This window comes from Notechis scutatus, chromosome 1 (genome assembly GCF_049901735.1).
Source record: "Notechis scutatus isolate UNSWTSFEM ecotype Mainland chromosome 1, rNotScu1.2, whole genome shotgun sequence".
NCBI lineage: Eukaryota > Metazoa > Chordata > Lepidosauria > Squamata > Elapidae > Notechis > Notechis scutatus.
The window spans coordinates 160931124-160948813 of NC_142009.1; the positions used below are offsets into that span (position 1 = coordinate 160931124).

The 17690-nt window shown below is 37.5% G+C and overlaps 1 protein-coding gene across 1 annotated transcript in view; it reads left to right on the top strand.

The window, feature by feature from the left end:
- COL4A1 (collagen type IV alpha 1 chain) overlaps positions 1-17690 on the top strand; it is a 117365-nt gene that overhangs the window by 32322 nt on the left and 67353 nt on the right. The window contains exons 15-24 of the mRNA XM_087953225.1: positions 2-46; positions 267-320; positions 2234-2275; positions 4072-4165; positions 4537-4572; positions 6241-6396; positions 6902-6994; positions 9251-9334; positions 11263-11333; positions 14784-14975. Of these exons, the coding sequence (XP_087809351.1) occupies positions 2-46; positions 267-320; positions 2234-2275; positions 4072-4165; positions 4537-4572; positions 6241-6396; positions 6902-6994; positions 9251-9334; positions 11263-11333; positions 14784-14975 (867 nt within the window). The remainder of the gene's footprint in view (position 1; positions 47-266; positions 321-2233; positions 2276-4071; positions 4166-4536; positions 4573-6240; positions 6397-6901; positions 6995-9250; positions 9335-11262; positions 11334-14783; positions 14976-17690) is intronic.

Here is a 17690-nt window from a genome sequence, read left to right on the forward strand (position 1 = left end):
GGGAAGGCCTGGAAAGGATGGAGAGGATGGAGAGAAGGGAGAACGTGTATGTAGGTCACTTTATCATAAATATTGTATTCATTTTCATTTTCATAGAAGATTTGCTGCTGGTAATTCTTGATTTCAAGATGAAAACCTATGAATTGTTCTGCATGTCAATTTTGCAAAAATAACTTTGGACAGTCTTTAGCTTTGTTTTGGGAAAGGGGAAGTCATTTACAATGATTGTGTACAAATCGGGCCTTTTCTTACTGTGATACCTGCAGGGAGTACCTGGTCAGCCAGGAATTCATGGACAACCTGGTGTATTTGGATCTAAAGTAAGTAGCCACCATATAATAAGTACAAAAAGTCAAATAAACAAGTATAACTAGATAGATAGATAGATAGATAGATAGATAGATAGATAGATAGATAGATAGATAGATAGAAGCATACTCAAACTACTTCTTTTAATCAGAGCCTCTAACAATGATAAATCTGTGTCTCATAGAGCTTATGTTAAATAATAGGTAAATCTTTCTGGAAAAAAATTCTCCACTTAGAATAAAAATCATGGCAACCAAAAATTCATAGTCCTCCACAAACCATTTTGTCCTAGTAAGCATTATAATAGCAGGTCAGAGACTGAGTAAAAAGGATTTTTTTCCTTAATCTGTTATTGGTTCCCATCAGTGGTTGGTAAAGAGGAAGGATCAAGGATGATTCAAGTAGTGATCTTTCAGAATGAAAGGAGGGAAAAAAGAATGCAGCTGATTTCTGAATCATTCATCTTAACATGATAACTAACTTAAACTAGGGTTTGCTGAGTTCTTATCTGTTATGTTTATAAAACCATAGGATTGTCCTCTTTTGTGATTTAATCCAACAGGCACACAGGGGAGTTTAGCCACAATACTTTAATAGGTCTTCAACTAGCAAACTGCAAAATGGTTTCTTAATATATATGCCTCTAAATTAATTGATATTCATATTGCTTATAACAATGTCACTGGCGTTGTTATAATCTACTATAATGTATTTGTTAAGATTGCCAATTTTCAAGCCAATTGTTAAAAACCACTGCAACTGTAGCCTGGATGATCAAACCTAAGTCCAAAATGTTGTGTTCTGTGCAGTGTGATTTTTGTCTTAAACAAGCAGTTTTTGGGTAAAAGTTTCCATGAGACAAAATGTTCTTCCTACACTCTCTATGGCTCAGTGGTTAAGACGCTGCACTTGTTGGTTGGAAATCTGACAGCCCAGGCTCGAGACCTGAGTGCCACCTTCACCCCGGCTCCTGCCAACCTAGCAGTTTAAAAGCATGCAAATACAAGTACATAAATAGGGTATCACTTCGGTGGGAAAATAACAGCACTCCATGACATCATGCTGGCCACATGACCATGGAAATGTCTTTGGACAGCACTGGCTCAATGGCCTTGAAATGGAGATGAGCACTGCCCCCTACAGTCGGCAGTGACTAGTGAAGTAAAATCCACAGGGACTCCTTTACCTTGTTTACCTACACTCCCCGAACCTTCTAAAAGAAGTGAAAAATATTTAAATCCCAGCCCTCCCAATGTGAGCATTGTATCATTATCAGAAGACCTTTTAGTGTTTGCTGGTTGGCAACATTTTTAAGTATTGGTTCAAAACTGGCAGAATAAATCTTATCAGCAGAAGGGCTCTACAGACTCCCACAGCTAGTACACTATTTGGGCTTACAGTATTTTTATAGATATAATTTGTTCTATATTAGCATACTCCAAACCTTGAATCCTGATTGGTCCACACGGACCGCAACCTGATTGGACAACTAAACGGCCGTGATTGGCGTGCTAAGAATCAACCGCGATTGGCCGAGCCGATCGCGGGAGATTCAAAGCCCTGTCATTGGCCGCCGAGCCGAGAGCAGTTCCTATATGAAGGGCTGCCGCGGATCGCAGGTCTTGTACAGAACTGTATACTGAATAAAGAGCTGAATGTTCACTTTTGGTCTCGCATCTCTGTTGGGACCGATCTACCCGATCTAACATAATTTATATTGTTAAAACTTTACAAAGTTTTCAAGTGGTTAATGGTATGTATTTGGATCTGAAGGCATTCATACATGCAAAGTTATTAAAGAGAACTGATACACATTTCTGCATTGGCTATGTCTTCCCTTTCCTCCCTTCCCAATGCAATCAGTTGGTTATACCCACTTGTTTCAAAGTCAGTAGATAACTTTTTTTCTTTATCCTCCTCCCAGGGAGACAAGGGTATAGCAGGACCTCCTGGACCTCCAGGAATTGTAAGTATAAAATCTGGTTTTAAATGTGTTTAAAAAATAAGTAGATAGTTGAATGCAGACTAGACTGTTTGCTTGCGTATTGCAGTATTGACTACTCTGATCAGCAGCAGTTTTCTAGGCTGTTAAATATAACTATTTTTAATTATCTGGGCTGAACCTGATATTGACTATATGCAAAGTATTGCAATCCCATGACTCACTATCCAAATAATCTGGGGGCTTCCTTCCTTCCTTCCATCCTTCCTTCCACTATAAAGATCTGACTTTGTTAATAGAATGTTACCTTGGGACACTGGCAATGTGATTTGGAGTTGGATGGTCTTACTCTAGAGTTCTTTATGACTACATTCCACTGCATTGAGGCAGGATCTGCTCAACTGGTTTGCTTCCAGTAACTAAGAGCCTAACTGAGATTCAGAAAAAGCTCCAGGGTGTAGATTATTCCTGAATTCTGGTACACATACAGTGTTTACTGCTTAAACACAAAGGTGACAAGGGCCTCAGACAAGATCACTCCTATGCAAATTCTAAGCACAGTGGATCCTGGTGTTTCCCCTGATTTTCAGAGGAACTCTGGGTGATGAAGGAGCATCAGACATGCCTTTGGATTTCCTTCTGGTGATAAGGGTAGCAAAATGTGGTTTCTGTGGTTTCTTCCCCAAACCCCAAAAACTTTAACCTTAGACTGTCTACTATTGACCTCACCCCTTTCCTAAGAGGTCTGTAGGGGGCGTGCATAAGCGCACCAATGTGCCTACCATCCCTGTCCTATTGTTTCTTTTATTTTTTATTTTTCTTATATGTATCCATGTATTCATAACTATGTTTTTACTTATACCTATTATCTTGTAAGCAATTGACAAAAATAAATAAATAAAATAAAATAAAATAAAAATAAATGTCCATGGAGAGGCAAGGCTTGTTTAGGGTGATTCAGTCCCTTTAGGTAGAGAGGAACCAAAGGAACAATTACATGGTTCCTGTGAGTAATATCCTGAGCATCTGTTGAATAACTTTTCTTGAATTTGCTTGAAGTGGAACCTAGAGGCTATAGGTCCTATAGAGCTCCCCAATTATCTGAGAAGAGTTTGAACCTGTCAACCCCAATGAAATAAACAGGATTCTTGGGGCTGTGAGTTCAATCATCCTTGTTTTAAAACTCAGAGAGCACCAGGGACTTCACAGTCCATCTTTGAGCTACATATATACTATTCTATTGGCACCAATGAGCTACATATATACTATTCTATTGGCACCAATGTTATAGTATTATAGATTCTGGTTGTTTAAAATGTCCCAGGAAGTGACATGTGGCAGGTTTATGTGACGATTAATACTTCTATGAAGGAGAAGCATGCTCTAAAGAGGTCATGCTAGACTAGCAAAACTGAATTATTTTTGGCCAGTCTTCAGCCAAGTTGTTGAGAAGGTTTATAGCTCCAGAGGACTCCTAGGCAAATGGATAATCTGGATCCTTATTAGTTAGGATTCGGATCTGGTTATAACATTGAAGCAGTACTGATAGCACAAACCCAAAGTGGTTTGCCTTGCTCAAATGAAACCTTTGTTACTGTGTTGTGTGCATTCATTAAAATAACCTTCTTTTTAGATACGGGAAGGCTTGGGAAATTTGGGAGTTACAATTCCAACACATCTTGGGAACTCCAGGGTTGGGAAGGTTGGGTTAGAGCAATTCCTAAGAAAGACAGGAATCCCAGAAATACTGTAAGCTCTGACCTATTTGGAAAATTTCAGGTTGAAGGGTTTTCTGTGTTTTGATGCTTGGCATTATTTAGGTTACAGATGAAAAAGAAGAAACAGTGTTTGGTGAAAAGGGTGATCCAGGACCTCAAGGGTTTCCAGGAAGGAAAGGTGAACTAGGTCCCAAAGGTAAATCTTGGTCATTATTTGTTATATATTCTTAATTGGTTGAGAAATTAATTGAAGTTAAATAAAATTTAAATTGCTAGCCATTTTTTTTACTCATGATGTTTTAATTCTCTTGTGTTACAAGCTGCCTTGATTATTATACAGCCAAGTGGATAGAAAGGTGGGATATAAATCCAGTAATAATTCCAATAATAACAAATGTAATTGTTTTTTGTCATGATTTGAGAGAAAATAAGTAACATATCCTCTAGAAAAAAAAATCAAAACAATCTTCTACAGTATGTCTTTTGCGCCCCAGATTATTATACAGCCAAATATCAAATATAATTTAAGACTTTACTTTCTGAATTGTGATTATATTTATTTTATAGGTTTTGAAGGTAGTCCAGGGCCACCAGGTCCTCCAGGTGAGAATATTTGTTAATTTGGTTAATTGATTAATTAGTTTTAGACTGATTTTTGCCATAACTTTGCCAACTTTTACTTCCAATAATTTCTGTGGATATAAATAGTATATTTTCACTGATATTCACCATAGTTTTTGAAAAATTATTTTATATTTATAAAGCATTTACTTATCTTCAGTATCATTTTCCTATTTTGCATTGAACTTTCCAGTGTCTGGCATTCTTGATACCTTATCAGTGGTTTTGCATCTTTTCTTTCATAGTTGTATTTTTTCTTAGCAATGTAACTGACAATATAGACGCTTAGTCTCTAAAAGTAAAAGAGTAAAGAGGTTACATCACATCCATGAGATGAGGCAGAGGGAAGGCAGGGTTGTGGGTTACATGTGAAATTTATTATGAACACCTTATCAAGTAACAGTTGTAATGTACTTTCGGACACTGCATCTTTGTCTACATCTGACTAGACACCCAGTCTCCCACTTCCTCTCCCTTTCTCCTGCCTCAATTCTGTATAAGTTTAACCATTCAGTGAATCAAGTAAAGTGAGTTGTAGTTCACCAAAACGTAGACCTTTTAATAAAACATGTTGTCCGAAAAGATGTTCCTACTGTAAATACTGTATTTAAATACTGTATTTAAATGTACATTATCTTTTTTTTTTTTTTGAGGCATAATGTTCTTTTTCTCTTTTCTGAGAAAGTTAGCATACTTTTAAAAAGGACCAAAATGTTTAATATGACACAGTTAAATCAAAATGTATTTGAATAATAAGACTTATGAAGTGATTGTTTAAAAGATCTGTTTGATTTACACACTTATAACACTTTACATTTGGGGTCATTGAAGTGGCTTCAACATGAGTTTTCTTATGTCCATCTTAATATAACATTTAATTGTTTTATCTTGTGTTTGAAAAATATTTATGACTATGTCCACCTTAGATAACCTGATGTCTCCTAGATCATGGAATATTATGTCAAAACAATTCTTTTCATTTCCCCTCTCTTTCTCATTACAGAAGAATGTTAGATTTCTATCTCATCTGGCTATTTCAGAACTGATTCTTTTATAATATCTGGTGGTTCTTATTTAAGATAAAACTTTAGAGACAACATTTTTAATGCAGCAACTCTTCTAGACTTAACCAATATGATGTTGTAATTAAGATAAATGTTTAAGATATGGTTATTTGTTAGCATACTACTTCACAGGTTTGTTGAAGCAGTTAAATGAAAACAGATCTCCACATTAAGGCACCTTGGGCTCCTGGATATGCAATTACAATAACTAAATCATACGTAATTGATAAGTTTGGTATATATTATATCTCAATATCTCTTTAATGGAATGAGATGGCATGGCAGCCACCAGAAACATATGATCTGTATGTCTACACAAATGGATTCTGGTTGGGAGTATCTCCTATATCTTTAGATTTCGTGAAACTGGATATTTTTATAAATAACAATCTTGATATATAAACCAATGAAAATTGGAAATGATTAAAAAGAAAAAAAAATGCTTCGACATATTGTCATATTAAGATATATGGCTATTTTTACTATTCTTACCTTTAATATTTTTATTTGATGTTGTTACTATTATTGATGTATAAACCTTCTTAAGGTTTTCGTGCATTTATTTCGCTGCCATCTTATAATCCAGGGCAAGTTATTCCAGGGCCAGCTGGCTTTCCTGGTGAAAGAGGGAGAAAAGGTGACCAGGGGCCTCCTGGAACATCTTTGCCTGGGCCAATAGGAAGAGTTGGACTTCCAGGACCTCGTGGTTTACCCGGGGCTCCAGGCCTCCCTGGTGGAACAGGCAAGTCACTATTTTCTTTAGAAAAATCTATTATTTAATATTTTAAAAGACCTGACATAAGCTGTAAATATCCGGATTGTGGCCAGAATGTGTTGAATGAATTTGTCAGAGAAGATAATTGAATACTTGTTCTTCAAAACTATTATTTTGGCAAGGCTAAATGACTTTACAACGAGTGAGTGGTGACTTCTGACAGTAATTTATTAAGATCATACAATTAATCCATTGCAATACAGTATCCTATTTTCTTAACCTCTACAATTGTTGGATAGAAGGTACTGCAATATAGATTTCTTGGCATGATTATTACTTTGCAAATTGTTGGGATTGCTAAAATATAGAGAGATAATATTATGTGAATTAGCCTTAAAGAAATGGACATTATTAGTAATATAATTTCATGGCTCCTGCGTTTTTGTTTTTGTTTGGCAATCCATGCCATTGGTGTAGATTATTGCTGTTTAAACATCAAAATTAATATCCTTTATTTTCTTACCTATTGCAGATGGAAGTAGGTGTGAACGTGGTCCAGCTGGTGACCCAGGTGTTCAAGGCACCCCAGGGCAGTCAGGCTACACAGGAGAAAGAGGAGAGAAAGGTAAGAATGATATTGGTTTTTGACTTTCATTTTTGAGTTCCAAAAAAGAGATGTCATTGATTAATGATTAATGAAAAATAAATACAATAAAAAGTACGTCCTCGACATACGACTACAGTTGAGCCCAAAATTTATGCTGCTAAGTGAGAAATTTGTTTAGTGAGTTTTGCCCCATTTTGCGATTTTTCTTGCCACATTTGTTAAGAGAATCACTGCTGTTGTTAAATTAGTTGTTAAGTGAATCTGGATTCCCCATTGACTTTGCTCCTCAGAAGGTCACAAAAGGTGATCACATGACCCCAAGGCACTGCAACCGTCATAAAGGTGAACCAGTCATCAAGCATCCGGATGTAAATCACATGACCATGGGGATGTTGCAATGGTCATATGTGTGAAAAGTGGTCATAAATCACTTTTTTCAGTGCCATTGTAAGTTTGAATAATCACTAAGTGAACTGCTGTAGGTCGAGGATTATCTGTATGAGGATCAGGTAAAAGAATCACAAATATACATGTGAACCAGTGGTGGGATTCAAATTTTTTTTGCTCCCGGTTCTGTGGGGCGTGGCTTGGTGGGCCTGGCAGGGGAAGGATGCTGTAAAATCTCCAGTCAGAGCTGGCACTTGCCGGTTCTCCGGACTACTCAAAATTTCCGCTACCGGTTCTCCAGAACTGTTCAGAACCTGCCGAATACCACCTCTGATGTGAACATACATCTCACTTTAGATATACTCTACTACTTCACATGTAACGTGAAGAATGTAATAAAATGTTGCATAAAAGCTGTGGAAACACAGATAGATTTATAAGCTTCACACCCTAAGTAGAACAGGTAATTTACTTAGTGAATTTTTAAAAACAACATTGGTTGCTGCAAAGAAAGACATCACAGGCTTAAAGGCAAGCACGAGTGCAGGGTGTAAAGGTAGTCCTCGACTTACAACAGTTCATTTAGTGACCATTCAAAGTTATGATGGCACTGAAAAAACGTAACATGACCATTTTTCACACTTACAACCTTTGTAGCATCCCCAAGCTCATGTGATATAAATTCAGATGCTTGGCAACTGGCATGTATTTATGATGGTTGCAGTGTGCTGGTGTAATGTGATCACCTTTTGCAACCTTCTGAAAGCAAAATGGGGAAGCCAGAGTTGCTTAATAGCCAGTTACTAACTTATCAATTACAGTGGCAAATCTGTGGCAGGAAAGGACATAAAATGGGGCAAAACTCATTTAACCCACAGAAATTTTGGGCTTAGTTGTGGTCATAAGACAAGGACTACCTGTATTTTTGTTATTTACTTTGAAATAAGAGACCATTACTTTTAATATTCCTTGATACATTCAAAGCATAAATGTATATGTACCCTTCCTTAAATTTTTATGAACAGAATTGTGATTACAGTTCTTTTTGATTTTGCTCACTCCCCATTATGTCTCAATACCTTCCTATTTCCAAGTCAGTAAAATTCTGAACTAAATTTTGAAAAACTAGAAGATCTTCATATGCAATGAAGAACTCTTGTAAAGATGTCATTTGACTTTCTCCTAGTTTCTCTTGGCACTTATATTTCTCCCCTTATAAACACACACGGTAAAAGTGTACCTTGTACAATATGTAATACATGCATGACTTTTCATAATTAGTGTAACTTTCAACATTACTCACAAGAAATGGAGCAAAAACAAGGGAGGCAGTTGTAGAACTGAACCGACATTTCCAGCCTGCTGCAAGAAGGGACAAAGAGAACCGCTATAACAGTGTATGCAAGAAAACGGAACCAGAAATTGTATTTGAGTTTTGTGTGATAAAGCAAGATACAATCTCCCAAAATGTGTGAATGGGCTCAGGAAAAAACAAACACTAAAATAGATTTCATTTAATTCCCAAAGGAAGGCAATTATTATTAAACTATAGTTAATACAATTATTGTTTGATCAAGCACCTAAGGCTTTCAGGGCTCACAGGCAATATTTTAGGGCAGGCATGTTAAACACATAGCCCACAGGCTGGATCCGGTCTGTGCAGGCCATGCCAAGGATAAAAAAAATAATCATGATACATCATGATACAGCCAACGATGCAATCAGGTTGACACCCCTGCTTTAGGGTTTCAAGTAGATTATTTTCAACATGTCACATTCAAAGTTTGATTAAATATGTGTTGAATATTATGTCACACATATTTCCATTCCTGAGGTATGAGATGCTGAATGTAAAGAATTTTCAAACATGTTTACCTTTTCCCATAGGTGATAAAGGTGATGGCTGCTTGGACTGTGATGGAGCAGGTTTTCCTGGACCACCAGGGCCCCAAGGGCTTCAAGGGGAACCAGGTAAAATAAAAAGAGGGAATCCCTTAATTAGATTGCAGATAAAACTTTTCCCTAGAATTTGTTCTGTTTTTCTGTTGTTCCATTCATCATGTTGCTTCATATAGAAATGGAGAGATAGTTTCAACATACACATTTGTAACAAAATAACAAGTTTTAAATGTTAGTTTGTATTACTACTAGATGAGGAGAAAGTAAGAATCACTTGGAATCATTGGTGCTATTCAGCCGGTTCGCACCGGTTCCTCTGAACCAGTAGCAAGGAGGGTCTTCTGGCTGGCCACGCCCTGACTTGGTCGCCGGTCGCTCACTTGCCCCGCCTGCCTGACGCTAGCCCGCCCAGTCACTCCTTAGGGTATTTCTTTTTTTTCTCCTCCCGACAATCAGCTGTTCCTACGATCAGCTGTGCTGGGATTCCCCTCGCTTACTTACTGCTTCGCCCAGGAGGCTTCCCTGAGACCCAGAAGGCCCCCAAAATGGGGGGTACTCCAAAAAGCAAAAAAGCCACGCCCACCTAGTCACATGGCTATAAACCCCTAGCCATGCCCACAGAACTGGTAGTAAAAAAATTTGAATCCCACCACTGTTTGGAATGTTCCTCCCTTCTATTCTGGGCTCTTCAAATTTCAATTTCATTCTTAACATGAGTTAAATAATTTTGGCATTTATTTTAATTCATTTTGATGAAAGAGTCTCTTGTTTGACCCTGGAGCAGTAGAAGTGAAGTTAACTCTGCCTTTTTCTGAAAATGCAATCTTTATTTTCTCCTGAACAAAAAATAAGAGTAACAAGCCTACATTTTCTTATCCTGCATCTTTTCTCTGTCTACGCAAAATGTGAAAACATTATAAATGGCTGTTTGAAAAATAAGTCTCACAAATGTCAAACTTCATCCACAATTTCTACACAATTGCATGATCGTTTAGTTTTGTTTAAGCAGTTTGGAAAGGATGAGCATTCTCTGTAATTGAGGTGATGGTTAAAAATTACATAAAATTCCTTCTTTTTATTGTTGAAGAAAAACATATTGAATTATCATTCCAATATAGCTAGTTCAAGTAAAAAGTATTGATCTTACTGGCAATCAATAAGTAGGATTTCTGACACTGATTTTAAATTATAGGCATTGCCAACTATTTCAAAAACTTCCTGAAAAATAGATTAAACACAGAGCAATACTACTCACAGATGGAACTGGCCAATATTTTAATTTATAATGAGTGGCCTAAACATTACATGGGAGTAACCTTCAACAGTTGACTTCTAATACAATACATGACTGGTTTTTTTTTAAATGTCTAGCCACCCCAGCAGCTTTTAAGATTAGGCAAGCATCCACATGGCAAAAGTTTTATGACCCATGCCCACAATAGGCTCAAAAAAAAAATTAAAGTTTTTTAAAGCTATCGGTTTAAAAAAAATATTATACTTAGTTTTTATTGAGCAGATCTTTCTCCATTACATGTGATTTTTTGATTAGCACTTTTGAATACAATAAAAGTAGAAAATTGCTGAACAGACAGACTCAAGAAGAGTTTCTCAATTCATTCCAGTAACATATGTTGACAGTTATTTGGCACTAGTCTTCAAGTCATTGAGACAGCCCTTTCATTACCACCAGTTCTTCATAGTAGCTGAGAACAAAATTTGAGGATTTTGGGAAGGGATTTAGTACCTTTGACTATCCAAAGCCATCTTCTCATTCAAAGCAGTGATCAAGGTTTCAGCCAGACAAATGTGGCTCTCCAAAAATATCAAAAGCCAATCTAAATACTTTTTCCCCTCTTTTTCTTTTTAAACTAAAGCTGTACACTTTTATGCCTTCTGCAAATACTGTAGTTAGCATGTACAATTTGAAATGATAGCTAGAAAATGCTCTTCCAAGCACTTATTTCTTTATTTATACACACATATTCTATTCCTTTAAAAAGGCAATCCAGGACCACCAGGTGCTAAAGGTGATAGAGGCCTTCCTGGATTTGAAGGCATTCCGGGAGTGGCAGTAAGTAAATGGGCGTTTTGGGCAACTTTTCAGATAAATGTTTTTGTAATAATGAATGTCATCAGTGCTTTAGTGTTCATTATCTTAGGCAATGAATTACAAATACAAGGCCAAAGCATCTTTCTTTTTGTATTTAAGGGCATGGCATTTTGTTTTGATGAATAGGAAAAAGCTTGCATTTCCCATCTCACAGCCCTTATGGAAAGGAGTAATAATGTTTCAGTTATGTCAATAGCCAAGATCTTTAGGACCACACAGGTTGCTAGGTCAGGAGCTGCAGATGCATGCCCCTCCCCCATTTAACACATGCACATATACATTCACAAATGCATGCAGGTATCATTAATTTCCTTGCTTTGCAGCACACTTGAGCAAGGCCACTTGGAGAGGATAGTGTTTTTAAGCTGGGCTGCTGGAAGGCCACTAGCAGTCCTGAGCAGTTTCTGGCAGGGGAAAAGGAAAGCATTGGTGCTTCTCCTTCTCCCAGCGCACAGCTTGCGACCTGCTAGTTTCTCACTGGAGACGTTCTGTTCTTTCTCAATATTTCTGCTGAAGAATACAGATTACTGGCAGAGAAGCAGTCTGATTAATCATTGTGAAGAGGGAAGCCAGTAGCAATTCCTACTGCCTTGAGGGCAGTGGCTTGTGCTGTGGGTGACTTCATGGACTAAAACTCTCAGTCCTGTAATCTTTTAACAGGATGAAATGATGCATCTTAGGGCACCAACTAGAACCAAGTGTGTCCAAAATCTAAAACCCATGATTTGGCAAATTTTATAACATGTTTTATGATGTTAAAATGATAATAAAACACTTCATGACATAATACAAAACATGCTGATGTTTGACTGTGCTATACAATTCAACATAGGGTATTTTCAAGGCAGATACATCTGTGAATGTATCTCAGCTTTTCCAGTGAAGGCAATACAATAGAAACTATACATTGTGGAAAGCATTGAGTAATTAGGCAAGAAAAAAATATGAAAGGATGACCCAAAGGGTGGCAGATTCCTTCGTATTTATAATAACCAGGGGTCAAAGCAGTTACAAGTTGTCCACTTAAGTTATTTACTATGTCCTTTATTTTCTTGACTAGAACTTCTGTGTATGGCCTTTAAACCATGCAATTGCTTCCAAAAAGCAAACTAACTAGTTAGTTTACTAGATTTCTAAATCAGAGTCTGCCCAATTTTGGGATCAAGAAATATTATGTTAATAAATGAGAAAGTATGCCTGTAAGGATAGAAATTCTTCACTATCATTGAATGTGGAATTGTTTAAAAATGCACCCATGCTTCAGTTCCCTACCTTTGGAATGATAATTTTCTTTGGAAATGAGAGCTTTCTTTTCTTTGGAATTTCTGTGTGTAGGTGATTGTTGGAGGCGGTGGCACTGTTGAAGCAGGGGTCCTTGGTGCTCCCTGAGCTTGCTTGTTTTCTTGCAAAAGTTTCATTACCCTAACTAGGCAACATCATCAGTGCTAGTAAGGAGTGCTGTTTGCTGTCAGTTTATATTCTGGTGCCTTGCCTGCCTGTGAGGGTGGAGGCAAGTCTTAGAGATTCTTTGGTTGGGCTGTTTACTGATGGCTGTTTGGCAGTTTCTTGACTGGGGTATTGCTGACTTGATTGTTGATCTGAAGTTAATCTTGAAGTTAATCTATGCTAATCTGAGTGCTGCTTACTGGTGGAGAGGTGCTGGAGTCTTTTTCTCTTTGGGGCTGGTTGATTATCTCTATTGCATAGTCTATAGATGCTGTTGATGTCTATGTGTCTATTAATGGTTGTTTTCTCAGAGTTCCATGCTTCTAGAATAGACACATAGACATTAACAACGTCCCTGGCATTTTTGGACTTTGGCCTGGTCTAGGATTGTCATATTTTCCCAATTGAAACTATGGTTAAATCTATCTATATGTTGTGAAATTGAAGAATTCTCATCATGTCTTCTGACTGCCAGCTGGTGTTCATGGATGTGTTCTGCCAGTCTTCTGTCTGTTTGTCCTAAATAGTGGTTGTTGCAGTTCTTACATTGTATGTTGTAGATGATTCCTATTTTTTCTTCTACGGTTACTGGGTCTTTTAGTTTGCTTAAGATGTTTTGAAGGGTTTTAGTTGACTTGAGTGCTATACTGATTCCATGTGGTTGTAGAAGTCTATTCATGGTTTCTGAGATATTCTTGATGTATGGCAATATAATTCTTTTTAGGATTTGTGTGGGTTGTGCAGTATTGGGTTGAGAGGTCAGGGACCTTTTGATAAAGTTGTGTGGGTGTTCATTTTCTTGGAATGTGTTGCATAGGTGCTCCATTTCCTTTTTCTGCTATTCTGGGTTGCTGCAGAGTGTCTGGGCTCATTTTAATAAAGTCCTTACACAGCTTCTCTTGTGGGAGATTGGCTTGTTCCTTTGGTAGTATGGTTAGTATGAGTGTTTTTTCTGTAGACTTGCATTTCTAGTTTGGCATTGTGGTCTCTGCTGATCAGAATGTCCAGGAAGGGTAGCGAGTTTTTGTTTTCTTCTTCTCTAGTAAACTAGAGAAAACAAATATTCTCCTTTATTGGTACTATTGAAGCAATTTCAGGGAGTGTGATTTTATGAATCTGCCCTGATAATTTCAATTTACTCTTGGATTCATTTTACTGAATTCATTTTTGAATATAATTTTTATATTTTTTATTAAAGAAATGATTAACAAGATAAAAACAATACCAATTACCTAATCAAAGAAATCAACGTTGCCATCTCAGCAAATCCTGCCATCTTCACCAGACATTCCTCCATTGTGGTTATTTTAAACAAAAGCACTTTTCAAATTAAGAGAGAGAACTTTCCTCTTTAAGAGAAAACTTTCTTAAATCCAAACCATATTAAGCTGCTTGCTATTGTATCCACTTTTGTTCCAGAAGAAAACTTGACTCACCAAACGCTTTTTTCCCCCTTTATCCCACTGATCTGGGGATCTCTTTTTAACTATAAATAAGTTACATTCTAAGGTGTTTAAAAAGTCAGGCTCTGAGCAAACCTTCAGCAAGTTTTAGTGTTCTAATGCCCTTAGAAAGGTGGCATTGCAGGTGAAAGCTGACTCTTCCCTGATCCCCAGTCGTTCTACTCAAGAGTCGACTGCATGTGCTGCAGTCTTCTCATGAGGAACATACTTCTGGAGTAGAGGTGGGTGATCTTATAGTTTCCTCTTGTCTGGAGAGGGTCCACTGTCTCCATTTGGCTGCTAAACACCACCATCTCCACTTTTTCATAAATGTCCACCATGAATTTCACTGGAAATCTTCCATTTTAACCGAGTTTGAACTTCACATCAAGGGATAATTCAGTGGCCCATAGATTACTGTTAATTTACAGGTGCATTTTTTTTTTAAATGAGCAATTTTGGCAAGTACTTCACTAAACAGCTTGACAGAAGAAAACTAATTCTGCTGTAACTGTAATTTCAGGGACCTCCTGGTGTACGTGGTTTGACAGGAATCCCAGGACCAAAAGGAGAACCTGGAGAAATATTCTATGACTCCATTGTAAAAGGTGAACAAGGAGAACCAGGATTACCTGGACAATCAGGTATTCCTGGCAAAGAAGGAAGGCCAGGAAAGGATGGTGTCCCTGGCATCCCAGGTCCTAAAGGAGCATCTGTATGTATCTATCTGTTATGTCCATTCTTTTATACACATTATAGAACATAATTATGTGTGTGTGTTTAAATTAATTAAATTTATTTTTAAAACATTTCTGAACATTTGCATAATATGATGAATTATATAGAACTCTTAACTGGTTGAATAAAAATCCCTTGGTAATATGAGTAGATAAATTAATGAACTCTAGTAAATGCATAGTCTGAAAGAAAAAGCATATGCTGTGGTTAACTGATGCACAGATGGGCCGCAGTTTTAGAAGTTTAAGATGTTTCACTATATGTAGAAAGGAGATTCGTTGACTATGAAAGCCTTTGATTGTGTGGATCACAACAAATTGTGGCAAGTTCTTAAAGAGATGGGAGTACCAGACCATCTTATTTGTCTCTTGAGAAACCTATATGCGGGTCAAGAAGCAACAGTGAGAACTGGACCCGGAACCACTGATCAAAATTGGGAAAGGAGTTTGGTGAGGCTGTATACTGTCGCCCTGCCTATTTAATTTATATGCAGAGCACATCGTGAGAAAGGCAGGGCTAGATGAATCAAAAGTTGGAATTAAGATTGCCGGGAGAAATATCAACAACTTCAGATATGCAGATGATACCACTCTAATGGCAGAAAGTGAAGAGGAACTATAGACCCTCTTGATGCGGGTGAAGGAGAGAGTGCAAAAGTTAGCTTGAAACTCAACATTAAGAAAACTAAGATCATGGCATCCGGCCCTCTCAATTCCTGGCAAATAGATGGGGAAGAAATGAAGGTAGTGAACAGATTTTATTTTCCTGGGCTCCAAGATCACCACAGATGGGGACTACAGCCAATAAATTAAAAGATGCTTGCTCCTGGGAAGGAAAGCCCTTGGCAAATCTAGACAACATATTAAAAGACATCACCCTGCCAACAAAAGTGTGTATAGTCAAAGCTATGGTTTTCCCAGTTGCAATATATGGCTGTGAAAGTTGGACCATAAGAAAGGCTGAGCGCCAAAGAATTGAGGCCTTTGAACTATGGTGCTGGAGAAGACTCCTGTGAGGCCCTTGGACTGCAAGGCGATCAAACCAGTCAGTCCTAGAGAATATCAACCCTGACTGCTCTTTAGAAGGCCAGATCCTGAAGATGAAACTCAAATACTTTGGCTGCCTAAGGAGAAGGAAGGACTCACTGGAGAAGAGCTTAATCCTGGGAAAGATTGAGGGCAATAGAAGAAGAGGACAACAGAGAATGAGGTGGCTGGATGGAGTCATTGAAGCAGTCAGCGTGAGCTTAAATGGACTCCAGAAGATGATAGAAGACAGGAAGGCCTGGAGGAACATTGTCCATGGGGTCACGATGGGTTGGACATGACTTTGCAACTAACAACAGAAAGGGGAATACCTCTTCTAGTAGGGCATTTGTTGTACATATTATTATAATCACTTTTACTAAAAGTTACCTATTCAGCAACATCCCAAAACAATTTAACCTCTGTTTGTAAAAGAAGCTTTTCTCAATCCTTCATTTTCTCTTGAGCCATATCAATTTTGGGTGGGCAATAAGGGCTGAAGAGAGTGAAGGAATTCGTTCCACTGACTGATATTGACACAGCTGGATTTCAGTAACAAACTGAAAACAAACTGCTGCTTGATTAAAGAGGAGACATTCCCTTGAATCAATCAAAGTACGTTTAACCAATTAATCTTTGGTGTAGTGGTTTAGAAAGCAGAATCTGTGAGCTCCAGCTATCCCTTAAGCATGAAAGCTGGATGGATGACTTTGAGCCCAACACTTCTCAGAGAATTGCTGCTCACAGGAGACAGGAGTTTTAGATATGTTCACCTCTTTGAGTTATATTTAAACAATTGGGAAACAACAAGAACAACAAAAACAACAATAATAATTGCAGCTTCCTGCAGTAACACCACCGGAACTGCAAAAAACTGTGCAACTTGGAACATTGTACATCTTAAGAAAATATTTAGTTGATACCTAGGATGCTGGCAGCAACCATATCAACCATCAATGATATTTGTAATACGTTTTTAAATGTTCAGTTGATTGAGTTTCATGTTTAATGAATAAAAGAGATAATATTAACAACAACAACAACAACAACAATAATAATAATAATAATAATAATAATAATAATAATAATAATAATAATAATAATAATAATAATAACAATAATAATATCGAAATGATCAATGGACAAGCCATCAAGTGCCACCAACCCAAAGCCTACAAATACCTGGGCATACTGCAGGTGAACAATATCAAGCATGGGCAAGTGAAAAATGTGGACAGCAAAGAATACACACAAAGGGCCAGAAAAATTCTAAAAAGCAAACTGAATGGCAGTAACACCATCAAGGCTATAAATATCTGGACCACACCCATCATCAGATATGCCCAGGTATTTGTAGGCTTCGGGTTGGTGGCACTTGATGGTTTGTCCATTGGGCATTTCGATTCCATCACTTTCTATGATTTTTCTTTTCTTCAGTGCCACTGTGGTGCATTTGTCCAGGCTGAACTCTATGCTGAATAATAATAATAACAACAATAACAATAATAACACAAAGGGACAGAAAACTTCTAAAAAGCAAACTGAATGGCGGTAACACCATCAAGGCTATAAATACCTAGGCCATACCCATCATCAGGTATACTGCTGGGATCATAAGCTGGACAGCTTGGATAGGAAAACAAGAAAACTGATGACCATACACTATG